The sequence below is a fragment of the Phallusia mammillata genome, chromosome 1, assembly GCF_965637545.1.
Source record: "Phallusia mammillata chromosome 1, kaPhaMamm4.hap1.1, whole genome shotgun sequence".
Lineage (NCBI taxonomy): Eukaryota > Metazoa > Chordata > Ascidiacea > Phlebobranchia > Ascidiidae > Phallusia > Phallusia mammillata.
This window is the reverse complement of record NC_137252.1, coordinates 19,724,564-19,738,868: the sequence shown is the minus strand read 5'-3', so window position 1 is coordinate 19,738,868 and position 14,305 is coordinate 19,724,564. Positions and strand designations below refer to the sequence as shown.

Genomic DNA, 14,305 nt, shown 5'->3' with positions numbered 1-14,305 from the left:
GAATACAAATTGCCCAAAGTCTGACCCCAAGGAGGCTTTCGTAAAGAAAGCCTACATATGGCACAGTAAACAAAATAACCTACGTAATATACTCACTACTTAATCCATGAATTTTTAGCATCACAATGTATCGGTGTACAATCTTTGCTATGGATGCAAATAGAAATCAGTGTAGCCTAGGCTACGTAGTGTTTGTGAAGTGGAGTAACTAACGTGAAAACTCAAATAAAAAAAAATTGCTAAATTCCGAGACAGCGTGAAAAGCATCAAAAAAGCAAATTTGTTGGAAAATGGGGCTATTAGGATTGGAGTGAAGTTTGATAATTACAATTAGTTCCTAACATTTTATTCAGTTCCTAATCCTGTAATAGCTATGTTCTCAGGTTAATACACATAATGTGTAGTAGCTGCATGAGATCTATGTTAGGGTTACAAGACGTCCGGAATTTCCCGGACATTTTTGAAATTTGGCGTAACGTGTCCGGAAATAATTTTCAAAAACTCTCTGAACGTTCGGATTTTTAGCGTCTTGTAGCCAAACCTGCAGCAGTTTTCACAACTCTTTTTTTAGGGACTCAAAGGTTAATTACGTTTCAACTGTTGTCTCTGCTGTTTTTGATGCATACCTAAAGCTACCTAGAATAGGGTTGCCATATTTTATGATACACAATCCCTGACAAAATTTATCTCAGTTGCGTTAACCCAGTGGTTCTCAAACTTTTTCGGTATTTTCTCTAAACGGTCTCTTTGCCATTATTTCGAGGGCTTGTGGTCCTTAAGCCTGAATGTGTTTTTCAGAAAACGGAAAATTTATTACAGGATTTTAGCTAGTGATGTAAAATTCTGCATAACAATGATCCAAATCTGATATCACAGACAAGACAAAAAAAACATTACCATTGTGCGCGAACAATTGCATTTTTGTTAGTTGACATGCAATAAAGCCTATTGTTTGGCAATGGAGACGGTCGATTCTCAATTTCACTTTGATTTAAACTTATTTAGTTGCACAAACTGACGCTAAATTAGAATACAGCATTACTTCCAGTTTTTTTGCGGTCCCAGCAAAATTGCCTCACGGAGCCTTGAAGGACCGCGGACCTCAGTTTGAGAACCGTTGGGTTAGCCTTTTTTGCGGTCCAATTACTTCTATTGCGGAATAAATTTAGAATATTCGGAAATCACACGGATCGCGACACGAGAAAACATTAGATACGATACTCTGATCCTTGTTAATTGACTTTCTGCGTAGGCTTCTGTTTAGTTAAGTTTATTAGGCTAAGCTTACTACTCTCACTATTCTTAAAACAATAAGCACATATATCACTCTCCAACCTTTGCCGCTCTAAAAATTATTCGGACCAATTTCAAATTGTCACAGAAAAAAAAACACTGGGAGCCGCCTTTGGAAAGACCTTTTTCAATTTGAAATAAAATGCCACTGTAAAAACGTTTTTATAGGCAATGGGTAAAAGGTAGACCAGACCAGACCAAAGAAAAACTTGGACCAGTGGCGCCCTGTAGCGCTGTGGATATGTTGTATTTTTTAAAACAATAAAATCATTATTTAAAGGTAGAAACTGTATAATTTTATGATAAAAATGGAGGTATAGGTGGTCTTTTCCTGCTCCGATCATTGATGAGGAGGACTTTTTTCAGTTTTCCTGCGTTTTCGCTGTCTTAACATCTTTGCTCGTGTATGAAACTTACACCAAAGTTATTTAACAATGAGTTTGATAGGATTTACATGGGGTTAATGAATGTAAAGTTCATCTTGCTTCCATTCCTCTTCCGGGAGGATGAGGACTTGGATTTTTTAAGCGTGTGGTTTAAAGGTAGTTTTAAATGAAAATCATGTTTCTACCTTTAAATAATGATTTTATTGTTTTAAAAATACCACATATCCACAGCGCTACAAGGCGCCACTGGTCCAAGTTTTTCTTTGGTTTGGTCTGGTCTACCTTTTACCCATTGCCGTTTTTATATCCCACGACATTTGACTTTTTGTTGTTAGTTAATTCCTTGCATATTAGGTACACAGTTAAAGCAAATGAAACTTCCCACGTTCCCACTTCGAACGCTGTGTTTTCTTGAGACGCGGATTTTTATTTCTGTATTTAACGCTTATTGTTAAAAACGAAACAGTAACCTTGTGCGTTAACCTGCGCTCCGCCAGTTTACCTCTTTACGTTTCATGTTATAGACGCGGTTGTAGCTATAACTACTAAAAAATTTCGTTGGTACATTAATTTCATAGTATATCTATATTTTTTTTTAAATCCTGACTTTTAAGTACATTTTAACATTTCTCTCTGACGCAGATTTAAAAACTAAATTCCATGTCAGGGAAAATCCTGACGTATGGCAACCCTAACCTACAATCATACAAAGAAACTTACCAGCAAGCTGACAATAGTCTGTTGAAAAGACCGAATCCTGAGAAACTTTTTGTTTTGTAACTCATTAAGAAACAAAACTGCACTTTTTATCGGGCTCCTCAAAAATACGCAATCTACGCAATCTACTTATAAAACGTGTGCAACTTTTTAAAATGTTGACGGTTAGGGCTTTTAGGGTCTTGGTGAAGGTTTATGATAAAATTAACAGTATAATTTAGTTTTAGATGTCCAGTTTGGGCTTAATATTCTCATATATGTTGAGAGTGGTACTAAACACTGTATGGTACCGCATGTTAACACTTGTAGAGAAAATTAGACCTGAAAGGCATCTAAAATTAACTTATAAAGTTATTAGTATCACAAACCCTCACCCTGACCCTAATAGCCCTAACCGTCAACATCTTAGTTAGTTTTTGTTAGTAGATTGCGTATAGATTGCGTAGATTGCGTAGATTGCGTAGATTGCGTAGATTGCGTAGATTGCGTAGATTGCGTAGATTGCGTAGATTGCGTAGATTGCGTAGATTGCGTAGATTGCGTAGATTGCGTAAATTGCGTAAATTGCGTAAATGGCGTATTTTAGAGTAGCCCCTTTTTATCTCTCCAACAGCATTGTTATTTTGTCAAAAATGGGACTGTTGGGGTAAATAACAAGAAATAACAATGGTTTTATGTGGGTTTTTATGGTTAGATTTTGGTCACTAGCTGTCTCCGATAGCGTGTGAAATACGTTAATTGTCGTTTCAAGTTTGCGGAAGTAAAACAAACTAAAACATTTTGAGTTATTTGCACCGTTATTGGTCTTGGATTGGATGCCGTATTCCAGTTATATTTTTGTGTCTACAGCAGTTTTGCAATGAACTGGAAAAGCAAACTTAAAACAGCCCTTGAAAAATCATCACCACTACAAATCTCGTCAGTTGATGAAAAAGAAAAGCAAAAGCATGATTTGGAATTGTTTAGTAAAATTTACTTGCAGAAAAAGGGAGAGAGTCACAAAAAACTGGCATCGTACAAACAAATACCAAGATTCTATTACAGGTTTGTACATGATAAGCAATTGAGCTAAGGTATATAATTTACAGAGAAACGTTTTGACACTGAGTATACAAGATTGGACATATTAAATGCATCTCAACGTGGCATTTAACTTCCCTGAAGGGGACACATATTGTTTTTGTCTATATTTTCTTTTCTTTTTTTCCGTCTAACGCGGATTTGTTCCCACGTTTTGGTCAAGAAAGAATGGTTCAAACCTTTTCAAATTTACACACATTGTAGATATTGGTCTAAAGATGGTCCATGTGAATTTTGACCCCGTTTGACCCCTTGTTTCACCCACAGCCCCCAAAACGTAAATTTTTTAAAACGGCTATACTTGCTAAAGCAGATGATTCTGGAGTTTCATACTGTTTTGTTTGGTACATTGCAGCGTATTTTGAAGTATTTTGTAACTTGAAGTTGTATATATCCATTTTCACCCCTTTGGCCCCAAATATTTGTTTGTTTGTTCACATGTTAATGAGGTCAGAAATACAAGACTTAACCTGCTGAAATTTAAACAGCTGTGGATAGGGTGCTCCTTGTTGGCTGTTAAAATTTTCAGTGCAATCGGCTGAGTAATTACTCTTACAGCCCCAAATATGTTTTTACATGCTGTCTTTTGTCAAATTCGTGCTCGCTCAGTGCACAGCTGACACAATTGGAGTGATTGATGATAGTGGTGCATGGAAAAAATGCCTCTGCCTCACACATGAACGCAGTCATCACTTGACGATTTTCTCACTGGTTGGAAAAGATGTTTTAGTTATATTGCGCTGTAAACGTTAATGTAGGTCAACTTATTCGTGTTTCGAAACGCAGAGCGACAATGCAGCACGACTTGTTACACCTGTGTAACGTGACTTCTCAAACTGAAAGCGTTAATAAAACTGTTTCAGAACAGGTTTTGGACATAAAAAGCCCAGCTAAGCAATCGTATTGTTGGTATGTAGAAACTTAACGGCGCCATAATTCAACAAACAAAGGGCTGTGACTGTTACAAAACAAAAGTTTATAAATATTTCTTTAATACGACAAATGTCATCGGTGCAATTCAAATTCTTACCCGGCATATGCATGCGCCATTCATCCTGTTACGAATTCAAAATATATGTGTGTGTGGGGACCCATTGGTTTTTGCTTGCAAAAACCATTATGTTATAACAGGCCACAAAAATATTGGTACCATACTGAATGTATCCAACAAATATATATCCCTTACAATTATAATAAATGGTGCGTGAATATGGCACAGTTTTTGTAAAATGGAATATATAGGAAGACCACTATTCCAGTTAACAATGATTGTGGCCTATTTTTACTGTTACCAAATCGCATATGCACATGTGTGGGGACCCATTAGATTATGCTTGCAGAAACAATTATATATGTTATAAAGTGCCAGGAAAAAGATAGGGACCTAATGAAATGTAGGTGCCAAATATATATATATCCATAAATACAGTAAATGGTATATGGGATACATCATTAAATATGATGTAGTATAGATAAACTGGCAGTATATAGGAAAACCACTATTCTAGTTTTTGACTTTTTTGGTGTTATGAGAAACATAAAAAGTAAATTTTAATTTTCGAACATCCTGTCATTTTTCAAAATATGATGAGGCTAGCAATTTTTCATAGAACAGAAACCTTTTTACATTGTGCACAAAAAGTGAAAATGTTGGATTACCTGTTGTTTAGACTACCAAACGAAGATGAAACTTTACTACAAAACCTACGGGAAGAATCACGTGCAGTTTTTCTTCAGCGAAAAAGTCGCGAGTTACTGGATAATGAGGAACTCCAAAATTTGTGGTTTTTACTTGACAAACATAATACTCCCCCACTGATGGGAGAAGAGCAAATGATAAACTATGATGGCTTTTTGCAAGTAAAAGAGAAAGCAGGACTAAAATGCAAACTCTTCTTCTCAGCTCGAATATTTACAAAACTTTATCAAAAGGACCCTTTGGGAAGAATCTCGATTCTACAATTTTTTAACTATGTTATGCGGAAGGTATGGTTACATCAAACAAGGATTGGACTTAGTTTATATGATGTTGCGGGACAGGGTTATTTACGTGAAGCTGATCTAGAGAATTACATTCTTGAACTAATTCCAACTCTTCCACAACTAGATGGTCTTGAAAGATCTTTTTACTCATTCTATGTATGCACTGGAGTACGAAAATTCTTTTTCTTCCTTGATCCTCTGCGTACAGGAAAGATCAAAATTCTTGATATCCTTGCTTGTGGTTTTTTGGATGACCTACTTGAACTAAGAGATGAAGAACTTTCAAAGGAAGTCCAAGAGGCAAATTGGTTTTCAGCACCTTCGGCTCTACGAGTTTATGGTCAATATCTTAACTTGGATAAAGATCATAATGGGATGCTCAGCAAAGAAGAGCTGTCTAGGTAATATAGTAATAATATTTAGTCTGTAAAGTAATCAAATTCACAATGGCATTTATATTTTATTATAGATATGGAACTGGAACTTTGACTGAGATTTTTCTTGACAGAGTGTTTCAGGTATAGTAAATATTTATAAACACTTTTTAAATAGTAGATTGATCTTTAGTAATTTTTTGTCATATGTTTTTGGTTTGATGTTTAAAAACTATACTCACACTGTTGGAAGTTATTATGGGTCCCCTTCCCTGAACGGGACACATTGATTTTACTCAAATTGTTTTGTTTTTTTTTCTTGTTTTTTTCTTTCATTTTTCTTCTCCCCAAAGTTTGTCCGACTCGTTTTTCCATCAAATCCTTGATGGATTTGGATGAAATTTACACAGATGGTAGATGTAGTTATGTAGATGTGCATCCCACTTTGTTTTTGTTGATAACCCCAGTATTTACCCCGCTAGCCCCCTAAATGGGTATTTTCCCCCGAAGTTTGTCTGACTCGTTTTTCTATCAAATGTTTGATGGATTGTGCTGAAATTTACACAGATGGTAGATGTAGTTATGTAGATGTGCATCCCACTTTGTTTTTGTTGATAACCCCAGTATTTACCCCGCTATCCCCCCAAAATGCTTTTTTTCCCTGAAGTTTGTCTGACTCGTTTTGCCATCAAATGCTTGATGGATGTGGCTGAAACTTATACAGATGGTAGAGATGGTTATGTAGATGTGCATCCCACTTTGTTTTTGTTGATAACCCCAGTATTTACCCCGCTAGCCCCCTAAAATGGGTTATTTTCTTTCGAAAGTTTGTCCGACCCGTTTTTCCAGTAAATGTTTGATGGATGTGGCTGAAACTTATACAGATGGTAGATAAAGTTATGTAGATGTGCATCCCACTTTGTTTGTCCGGATAACCCTAGTATTTACCCCGCTAGCCCCCCAAAAGGGGTGAGTTTGTAAACAATGTCAGAATTGGCTAAAATTTGGATAGCTTGTAAATTATGCCATTTATAGGTGTCGACTGTTCTGTTCAACCCTGTAGCCCTATTATTTACCCCTCAAGCCCCCAAAGTGTAAAACGTATGTGTATGTTACTGGGCAACACAAACAAAAGATTTCTGTGACACAATAGTCTTACAAGGGCAAGCAGTTGTATGTTACTCGTTTGCGACTTTGTGGGTTGCTTGGTGGACGTTATTGCGCCATTGCAGTTCGGGGGTTGTTAACAGCCCTTTGACATCAGAAACATTAACGGTTGTTGCTCAAAACACCTCTAGTGGTTGAAATTTTAAACGTTGGCAGATTGAACTGAAATTTTGCAGTACTATTGATTGAGTCATTGTGGTTTCCTACTTTTAAGTTTGTTTGTGAACCTCCATTAGTTATCCTAATAGCCCCCTAAAATGAGTTTTTTAATTTAAATAGTTTGTACTCCATATAGCAGGGGTGTCAAACTCAAACTGCCTTGAGGGCCAAAAACAAACTTTAAAGTAAGTTGGGGGCCGCACTATCGAAACATTTGTTACAGTGTAACATGACAACAAAAATATTGCATGATTAAAAAGGTAAAAGTTCATTAATGCCATTAGCTACATTAAAAAAACAATATTCTTATAAATAACAAACAGATATTCAGTGTAGCAAAGTGAAAAAACAACTGTGCTTTATTGTTTGAGTGAAAACGATAGCATACAATGACGCAACAATCGCCAATTGCTGATTTTAAAGATCGGCTATTTCGATCATCCAATCAAAACGCTGCATGTACGGGGATGCAACAATGATTGTATATCATGTGAACTCATTGGTATGACAGGTTATTCCGCCTGAGTAAAACACACAACTACCAAAAGTGACTTCGCGGGCCGCACAAAAACTCTTAGAGGGCCGCATGTTTGACACCCCTGCCATATAGCATATTTAAATATATATGTACAGTACCAATCACGGTGTTTGTCTTCACAATACCAAACTTACTCATTGTTATCTATTGAAATGCATTATCTACAACTTTGCATGTGTGGGGACCCATGAGTTTTTGCTCGCAGAAACAACCAAGGTTATAAAGACAGTGCATAATATGGGACCCAGTATAAAATATGTAAAGGAAGTATATTAATCTTTTAAAATAGGGTATAGTGTATGTGAAAGGGCAATATGTGCTAAGCCACCCTTCTAGTTTTTACATATAGATTGTTTTTGATACAGACTGCCGTCTAACCTATTCTTAACAGTCCACAGTACATTTTTTTCTTACCAGCATTTTTGATATTTCATTCATTTTGCAGGAATGTTTGACATATGATGGAGAGATGGATTACAAGACTTATTTGGATTTTGTTCTTGCAATTGAAAACCGCAAGGAACCTGCTGCTTTGCAATATTTGTTCAAATTAATTGATGTCCAGAATCGCGGTTATCTGAATGTTTTTGCTCTCAACTACTTCTTCAGGGGAATACAGGTGTGAAACATATCTATAATTAATTTGCATATTGTGAGGGAGTCAATTTTCATGTTTAGTATGTCACTAAAATTTGTTTCTTATTAAGTCTTTTTTTGCTGTTACAATTTCTAAAGCTAATGGGTTTTTACTAAAGTAGTATATGGTATATTTGTTTCTAAACAAATTTATGCCTTGTCACATAAAATTGATTGAAAACGTCAGTGATACTTTGTGACTTAGGTACCCAAGAAACAGATTTGCAATTTTAATTTTAGCAAAACTGTTTTATCATTGAAAGATTTTTGCATTTGCTTGTATTTTTAAAGGAAATGATGAGACTTCATGGCCAGGAACCAGTTTCATTTGCTGATGTAAAAGATGAAATATTTGACATGGTGAAACCAGCTGACCCACTCAAAATTACTCTGCAGGTTTGTCAGTGAGACTAAACATTTTAAATAGCTACAAGACTGACTACATTTTGACAGTACTGGTTTGTTTAGTGATCAGCTTTCAATTATCCTTTCTATAATTGTTTCCCTGCAAAAACATGATGTATGTTTGACTGAAACCGTATTTGAATGGTTAAAGAACTTGTATCGAAAAATGAACATTCCTTTATCACAGTTGCAATACCAAGCCTGAGTTTTTTAATGAAGGTGAATGTTTGGTTAATAATAATTCTATTCATAAAACTTGTTGTGTTGTTTTATAGGATTTAATCAACAGTGGACAAGGTGAAACCGTGACAAATATTCTTATTGACTTAAATGGGTTTTGGACTTATGAAAACCGCGAAGTCTTGGTTGTTGATTCTGCAGTGGATGATGATGTTTAAATCTGATTTTTTTGTCCATGGTGGACTAAACAATGGCATTGTGATTTTGTTTTCTTCAATAAGGACGCATATCAGACAATATTTTTTCTTCTTTTTTTAGGGCATAGAAACAAGTATTGATAATTAAACTTTTTTTCATGCAGAGAAATTCAGATAATATAACAACAGATAAAAAATGTTGCAAATAAGTACATTATATTGTAGGAAAATGCCCGGAGTAAACAACGCTAAGGATTAAACAAAAAATTGTGCGATCTGACTCAATGAATGAAGAACAGTCCGAACAGAATGGCTGACTAAAAACTAGAGCGTGTGCAAGCTTTATTACACAACACTTAACACCAAAATACTGAATCTCTGGTAAAATCGCTGGCGTATAGCGCTATACAGCTTGAGGTGAGGCTTTATAATGATATAACAAACCCTGACTAAAGGGAATTCATCAATTTCTTGACGTCAGCAAACATCTTGTGGGGGAAAACGCTGAATCGCGAAACAGCCAGTGGGTGGAATTTTTCGCCATGCACAATGGCTTTTGTTATTGCAATACGTCACCCAAACCTGAATATCACTCACAATGACCATTTTCCCGTTTAAGCGATTACCTGATGTTTAGAATTCAGCTGGGCCGCGGTGTAGCGTTTTTGTGTCGCCCACTTATCGGTCTAGCGCAGAAGTGTCCAACACGTGCCAAAAGTGGCACGCCGAGCATTTGAAAATGGCACACAAGCTTTTGCAAATTCAGATGCTAAACATTAGGATTTGTCACGCAATTAAATTTGTTTCTATTAATTGTTATTGGCCTTCATTCTAACTTCATTAAAGATTAGCAGTAGTAAATAGTTACACAACCCACTAGTTAAATTATTCGTTTTTTGACAAAACTTAAGCCCCGTTGCAAACTATTTCTATCTTGTGTCGCATAAACATAACAAAGGTAGAACTACTAACACTGGAATTTGGTTTGCGCCCGGTTAGGTATGTGGCGCAACGGAGCATAGGCGTTTATGTGCTCACTCAGCAATCATTCTTACCATAAACCCAAATTGCTGAGTCAGCACCATAAACGTCTATGCTCCGTTGCGCCACCTACCAGAAATTCCCATACCGGGCGCAAGCCAAAGTCCAGTGTTAGTAGCTCTACCCATAACAAATGGTTTTTAGAGTACGGTATCATAAATTGAGCTCGTAGCCTCGAACCGTTAAGACGTTTAAGAAAGTGTTTGGAAAAATGAACAAACGTTGGCACGCGAGTATATTTTAAAACCAAATTTGGCACGGCGGTGTGTTCGAGTGGGACACTCCTGGTCTAGCGATTAGTGTAATTGTTTGAATTTTGAAAACTCACTCTCGAGTAGGCCTAACCACCTAACTAGAAAACAGAACATGTGCAACACTACAAAACATCATTAGGATATCAAATGTCAAAATCAGTGAGCAAATTATCAAACTCATGCAGTTACTTTTTGTAAGTAGGCCTACATGCAGGGGCGGCTCGTGCGAGGGGGCTGCGGAGCTGCAGCAACCCCTATATTTTTACTTGACATTCGTATTCCAAGTTGTCAAAACAATCTTTACATATAGTATTTATGTTTGATCAGTATATACTAAGAATAATTTTTATGGCATTAATCGGCATTTTATTAAAATAAAAATAATAAAAATTGTGTATTATTTAAAAAATAAATAAAAAATAATAACAATAATAATAAGTTATCTATGGCGGAGCTGCAGCTCCAGTTTCGTGACGTTTCATGACGTTTGTAGTTGTGCGCATGCGCACTTGGAAAAGCTACATGCCGGGCGAAATAGGCGAGAGGGGGCTGTGGCTCGCGCAGCCCCTCCCGTGACGTAGCGCTAGTTGTGTTGTCTGCTTCGCGTCAGTGAGCTCCAAAGCCAAACCCGTGTACTGTATTTTTAAGTTCGACAGTGAGTACAGTAATTATTTTGCCATCTTTAAATTTATTGTTTGACTGTTAGTCGTGACTTTTTAAGATGACTGTAAGTGGGTTTCAGTTTTTGCAGTTATCATTGAATTAAATAAGTGTATCTAACACCTTGAAAAGTCACGATTAACCTTTATAATAAATAACTGAATTAAAAAGTTTTAAGAAAGTGTGGGATAAACATCTTCTACTCCAATGTCATGCAGGAATATGCAACAACAAAAACTACTCAGTTCTAGTTCTTAATGCTACTAATAAAAAAAAAAATTTGTGACTGTGAAGTTAAATGCCTCACTGAAATTCAGGCAATATCAAATGCAGAACAAACTAGAAGAGTGGCTTTCTGATATACTTCCATTTTATATATTCTATACGATATTTACCAATTTACTATACACATCATTTGATCTACACATATGATTGTTTTTGGAAACAAAAACAAATGGGTCCCCACACGCGTGTTTGTGCGGATTTACAGTAAACAAATGTTGCGGTGATTTTTAGATTCTTAAGAACAAATTTTTAGAAAGCATTAACCCAACAATAAAAATATACTTCCGTTTTATAGATTCTATGAGCTATTTACTAATTTACTATACATATCATTTAATCTACATATATGATTGTTTTTGTAAACAAAAACTAATGGGTCCCCACACGCGTGTTTGTGCAGATTTAAGGTAAACAAATGTTGCGGTGACTTTTAGATTTTTAAGGACAAATTTTTAGAAAGCATTAACCCAACAATAAAAATTTTTTGTTGATATTCTTTTTCACTATTGTTGTCATATAATTACACAAACAATAAAAAAGAACGAAAAAAATAAGTTCAATTGATTCTCGTACTTTGACCCAGACAATGTCATCCAAGGTCAGGTTTTAAACACATTCTTTTTCAAGAAAGCTGTAACAGTTGTGTTACAGACACTTCAAATTAAAAAGCAATTTGCTACAAGTACATATATAACAAATTGTTTTTTCATTTAACTTTGTTTCGCAAAACGAGTGCCATTGACCTGTAGTAACCTCTCAGGGTGCACACGCCAAACGACTGTTTGACCTTGTGACACCGTTTACGACAGCACGGCGTCCTTAGTGTTCAACAAGACCGTTTAACCTAATTTATACATTCCTTGAGTATTGATTCCTAAATTGATTGCAAAAAAAACGTTATGTTATGACGAAAGAAAGTTCTGAACTGTGTTAGTAATACCTACTAGTTGACCTTAAGTAACCCGTGATCGTGCGGCGGTTGCACAGACGCAACCATTTGTCCTAACTTTAGGGGATAACAAGCCATTTCCTTTGGGTTGCTGTTATCCTAAACTTGTGTAGGAGATTTTTATAAATCAACGACAACTAATTTTATCAAATGTTATGTAGGAGCAACATTTTTTCCCGTAGCTGGGGTCAACGCCACGCTCCAGACAGCAGAGGTTAGCGTTGATTTTTCACGGTTTCATTTCCGTCAGTCGATCATTGTCTCGCGGCGTGCGTATGTTGTTAGATAATGATATGGCGTCGATCGCGGCAGGAGGGGCCTGTCGTTAACGGCCATAAGACGCAAGGCCTTTTTTTTACTTGCGCCATTTTTGTCAAGACGTCAATCACTCCCATTGTGTCAGCAGTGCACTGAGCGAGCACAAATTTGACCAAAGACAGCATATAAAAACGTATTTGGGGTTGTAAGTGTAATTACTAAGCCAATTGCACTGATTTTTTTTAACAGCCAACAAGGAGCACCCTATTCACGACTGTTTAAAACTTCAGCAGGTTAAGTCTTGTATTTCGGACCTCATTAACATGTAAACAAACAAACAAATATTTGGGGGTAAATGGGTGAAAATAAATATATACAACTTCAAGTTACAAAATACATTAAAATACGCTGCAATTTACCAATCAAAAAAGTACGAAACTCCAGAATCATCTGCTTAAGCAAGTATAGCCATTTTAAAAATTTCACGTTTTTGGGGGCTGTGGGTGAACCGAGGGATCAAACAGGGTCAAAATTCACATGGACCATCTTTAGACCAATATCTACAATGTGTGTAAATTTGAAAAAGATTGAACCATTCTTTGTTGACCAAAACGTGGGAACAAATCTGCGTTAGAAAGAAAAAAAGAAAAAAAGAAAAAAAAAATATAGACAAAAACAATATGTGTCCCCTTCAGGGAAGGGGACCCATAATAACAGCAGAAGCAACAGGAATTTTGAAATACCTGGGTGATGACAATTTAAAGTTTTGATTTCTTAACACACCATGTGGACAGTATTTGCAACCAAGTGCAATCATGTGTATTGATGTAATGGACATGTACTGTTTGTCTAAACAGTAGCTGCTAAATTGCTTCACAGAAAGTGTTTCTTAAGAATGAACATTCTACAGACAAGATAGTAGTGACCACCAAGCATATCCTATTGTTGACAAAGAAAAGCTAGTTGCTGAAATGAAATTTTTTTTGTAGATCTGATGTTCATGATTACTTTGAAAATAATCTAGATGATGTTTTGACAAGTGAAATTACTAGGATGAAATATCCTTTTTGCTGTTTCCATGAGTCCTTTAAAGGCAAAACAGTTCTTTTTAACACTGAAAAGGATGCAAACTTTTCTTAGGAACACCATTATTTCCAAAAGACTTGCACTTGCAGTGCTAGTACTAAATAGAAAAAAAAACAGTTTCTTAGTTGTCATTTGGAATCAAGAAAGAAGCTATCAATTATCATGCCCAAACTATAACTTTATGATTCATTTTGGTTGTAAAAAGGAAGCACAAGGTTTATTAATATGCTTTATATTTAAGTGAGAATGTTGTAAATTTTTAAGCTTGAAGGAGTTTTGCACTTAAAAAAAGGAATTATAAGCTATTTGCCAGCAAAAAAGCAACAAGTATAGCAGTTAAGAAACTGAAAGACAATTAATAGTCTGTAAACAAAAATTCAAAGAAAAGATGTTTAAATAAACAAGTTCTGACACAAATGTAATGTGATTGTAAAATTTGTTAGTTATGATACCAATAAAAAGTTGTATGGCTAGTTGTTTTTTGTGACAATAATCTGTGAAGTGTCATAGAATGTGTTGAAAACGCTGACTGTGACTATAAGTTACTTAAATGTAACATTGTAGCTCTACCAAACGTGCCTTGATAGTCTCGTATTTGTCTGCGTCTGGCGGGTTTTCTAGCAGGTCGATAAGACGGTTTGCTGTGTCCTGATCCAG

At 35.9% G+C, this 14,305-nt stretch overlaps 1 protein-coding gene across 2 annotated transcripts; it reads left to right on the top strand.

Moving 5' to 3' along the window:
- Positions 1–3,143: 3,143 nt before the first annotated feature.
- On the top strand, positions 3,144–9,215 carry LOC145215213 (serine/threonine-protein phosphatase 2A regulatory subunit B'' subunit gamma-like). 2 transcript variants are annotated; one of them, XM_080083891.1, is made up of 6 exons: positions 3,144–3,440; positions 5,147–5,860; positions 5,929–5,977; positions 8,143–8,316; positions 8,625–8,729; positions 9,014–9,215. In XM_080083891.1, exons 1-6 carry the CDS (start codon positions 3,256–3,258, stop codon positions 9,134–9,136), a joined length of 1,350 nt encoding a protein of 449 aa, XP_079940017.1. In that variant the 5' UTR covers positions 3,144–3,255; the 3' UTR covers positions 9,137–9,215. The 2 variants fall into 2 exon arrangements, with proteins under 2 accessions (XP_079940017.1, XP_079940024.1); XM_080083898.1 differs by lacking the exon at positions 9,014–9,215 and adding an exon at positions 8,802–8,938 and having other exon boundaries at positions 3,158–3,440.
- Positions 9,216–14,305: the final 5,090 nt, after the last annotated feature.

Excerpts from the sequence above, each read along its gene's own strand:
- LOC145215213 (XM_080083891.1), top strand. The coding sequence starts at position 3,256 with ATGAACTGGAAAAGCAAACTTAAAACAGCCCTTGAAAAATCATCACCA. Across the intron at positions 5,861-5,928 it reads AGCAAAGAAGAGCTGTCTAG|ATATGGAACTGGAACTTTGA; the intron begins GTAATATAGTAA and ends ATTTTATTATAG. Across the intron at positions 8,317-8,624 it reads ACTTCTTCAGGGGAATACAG|GAAATGATGAGACTTCATGG; the intron begins GTGTGAAACATA and ends GTATTTTTAAAG.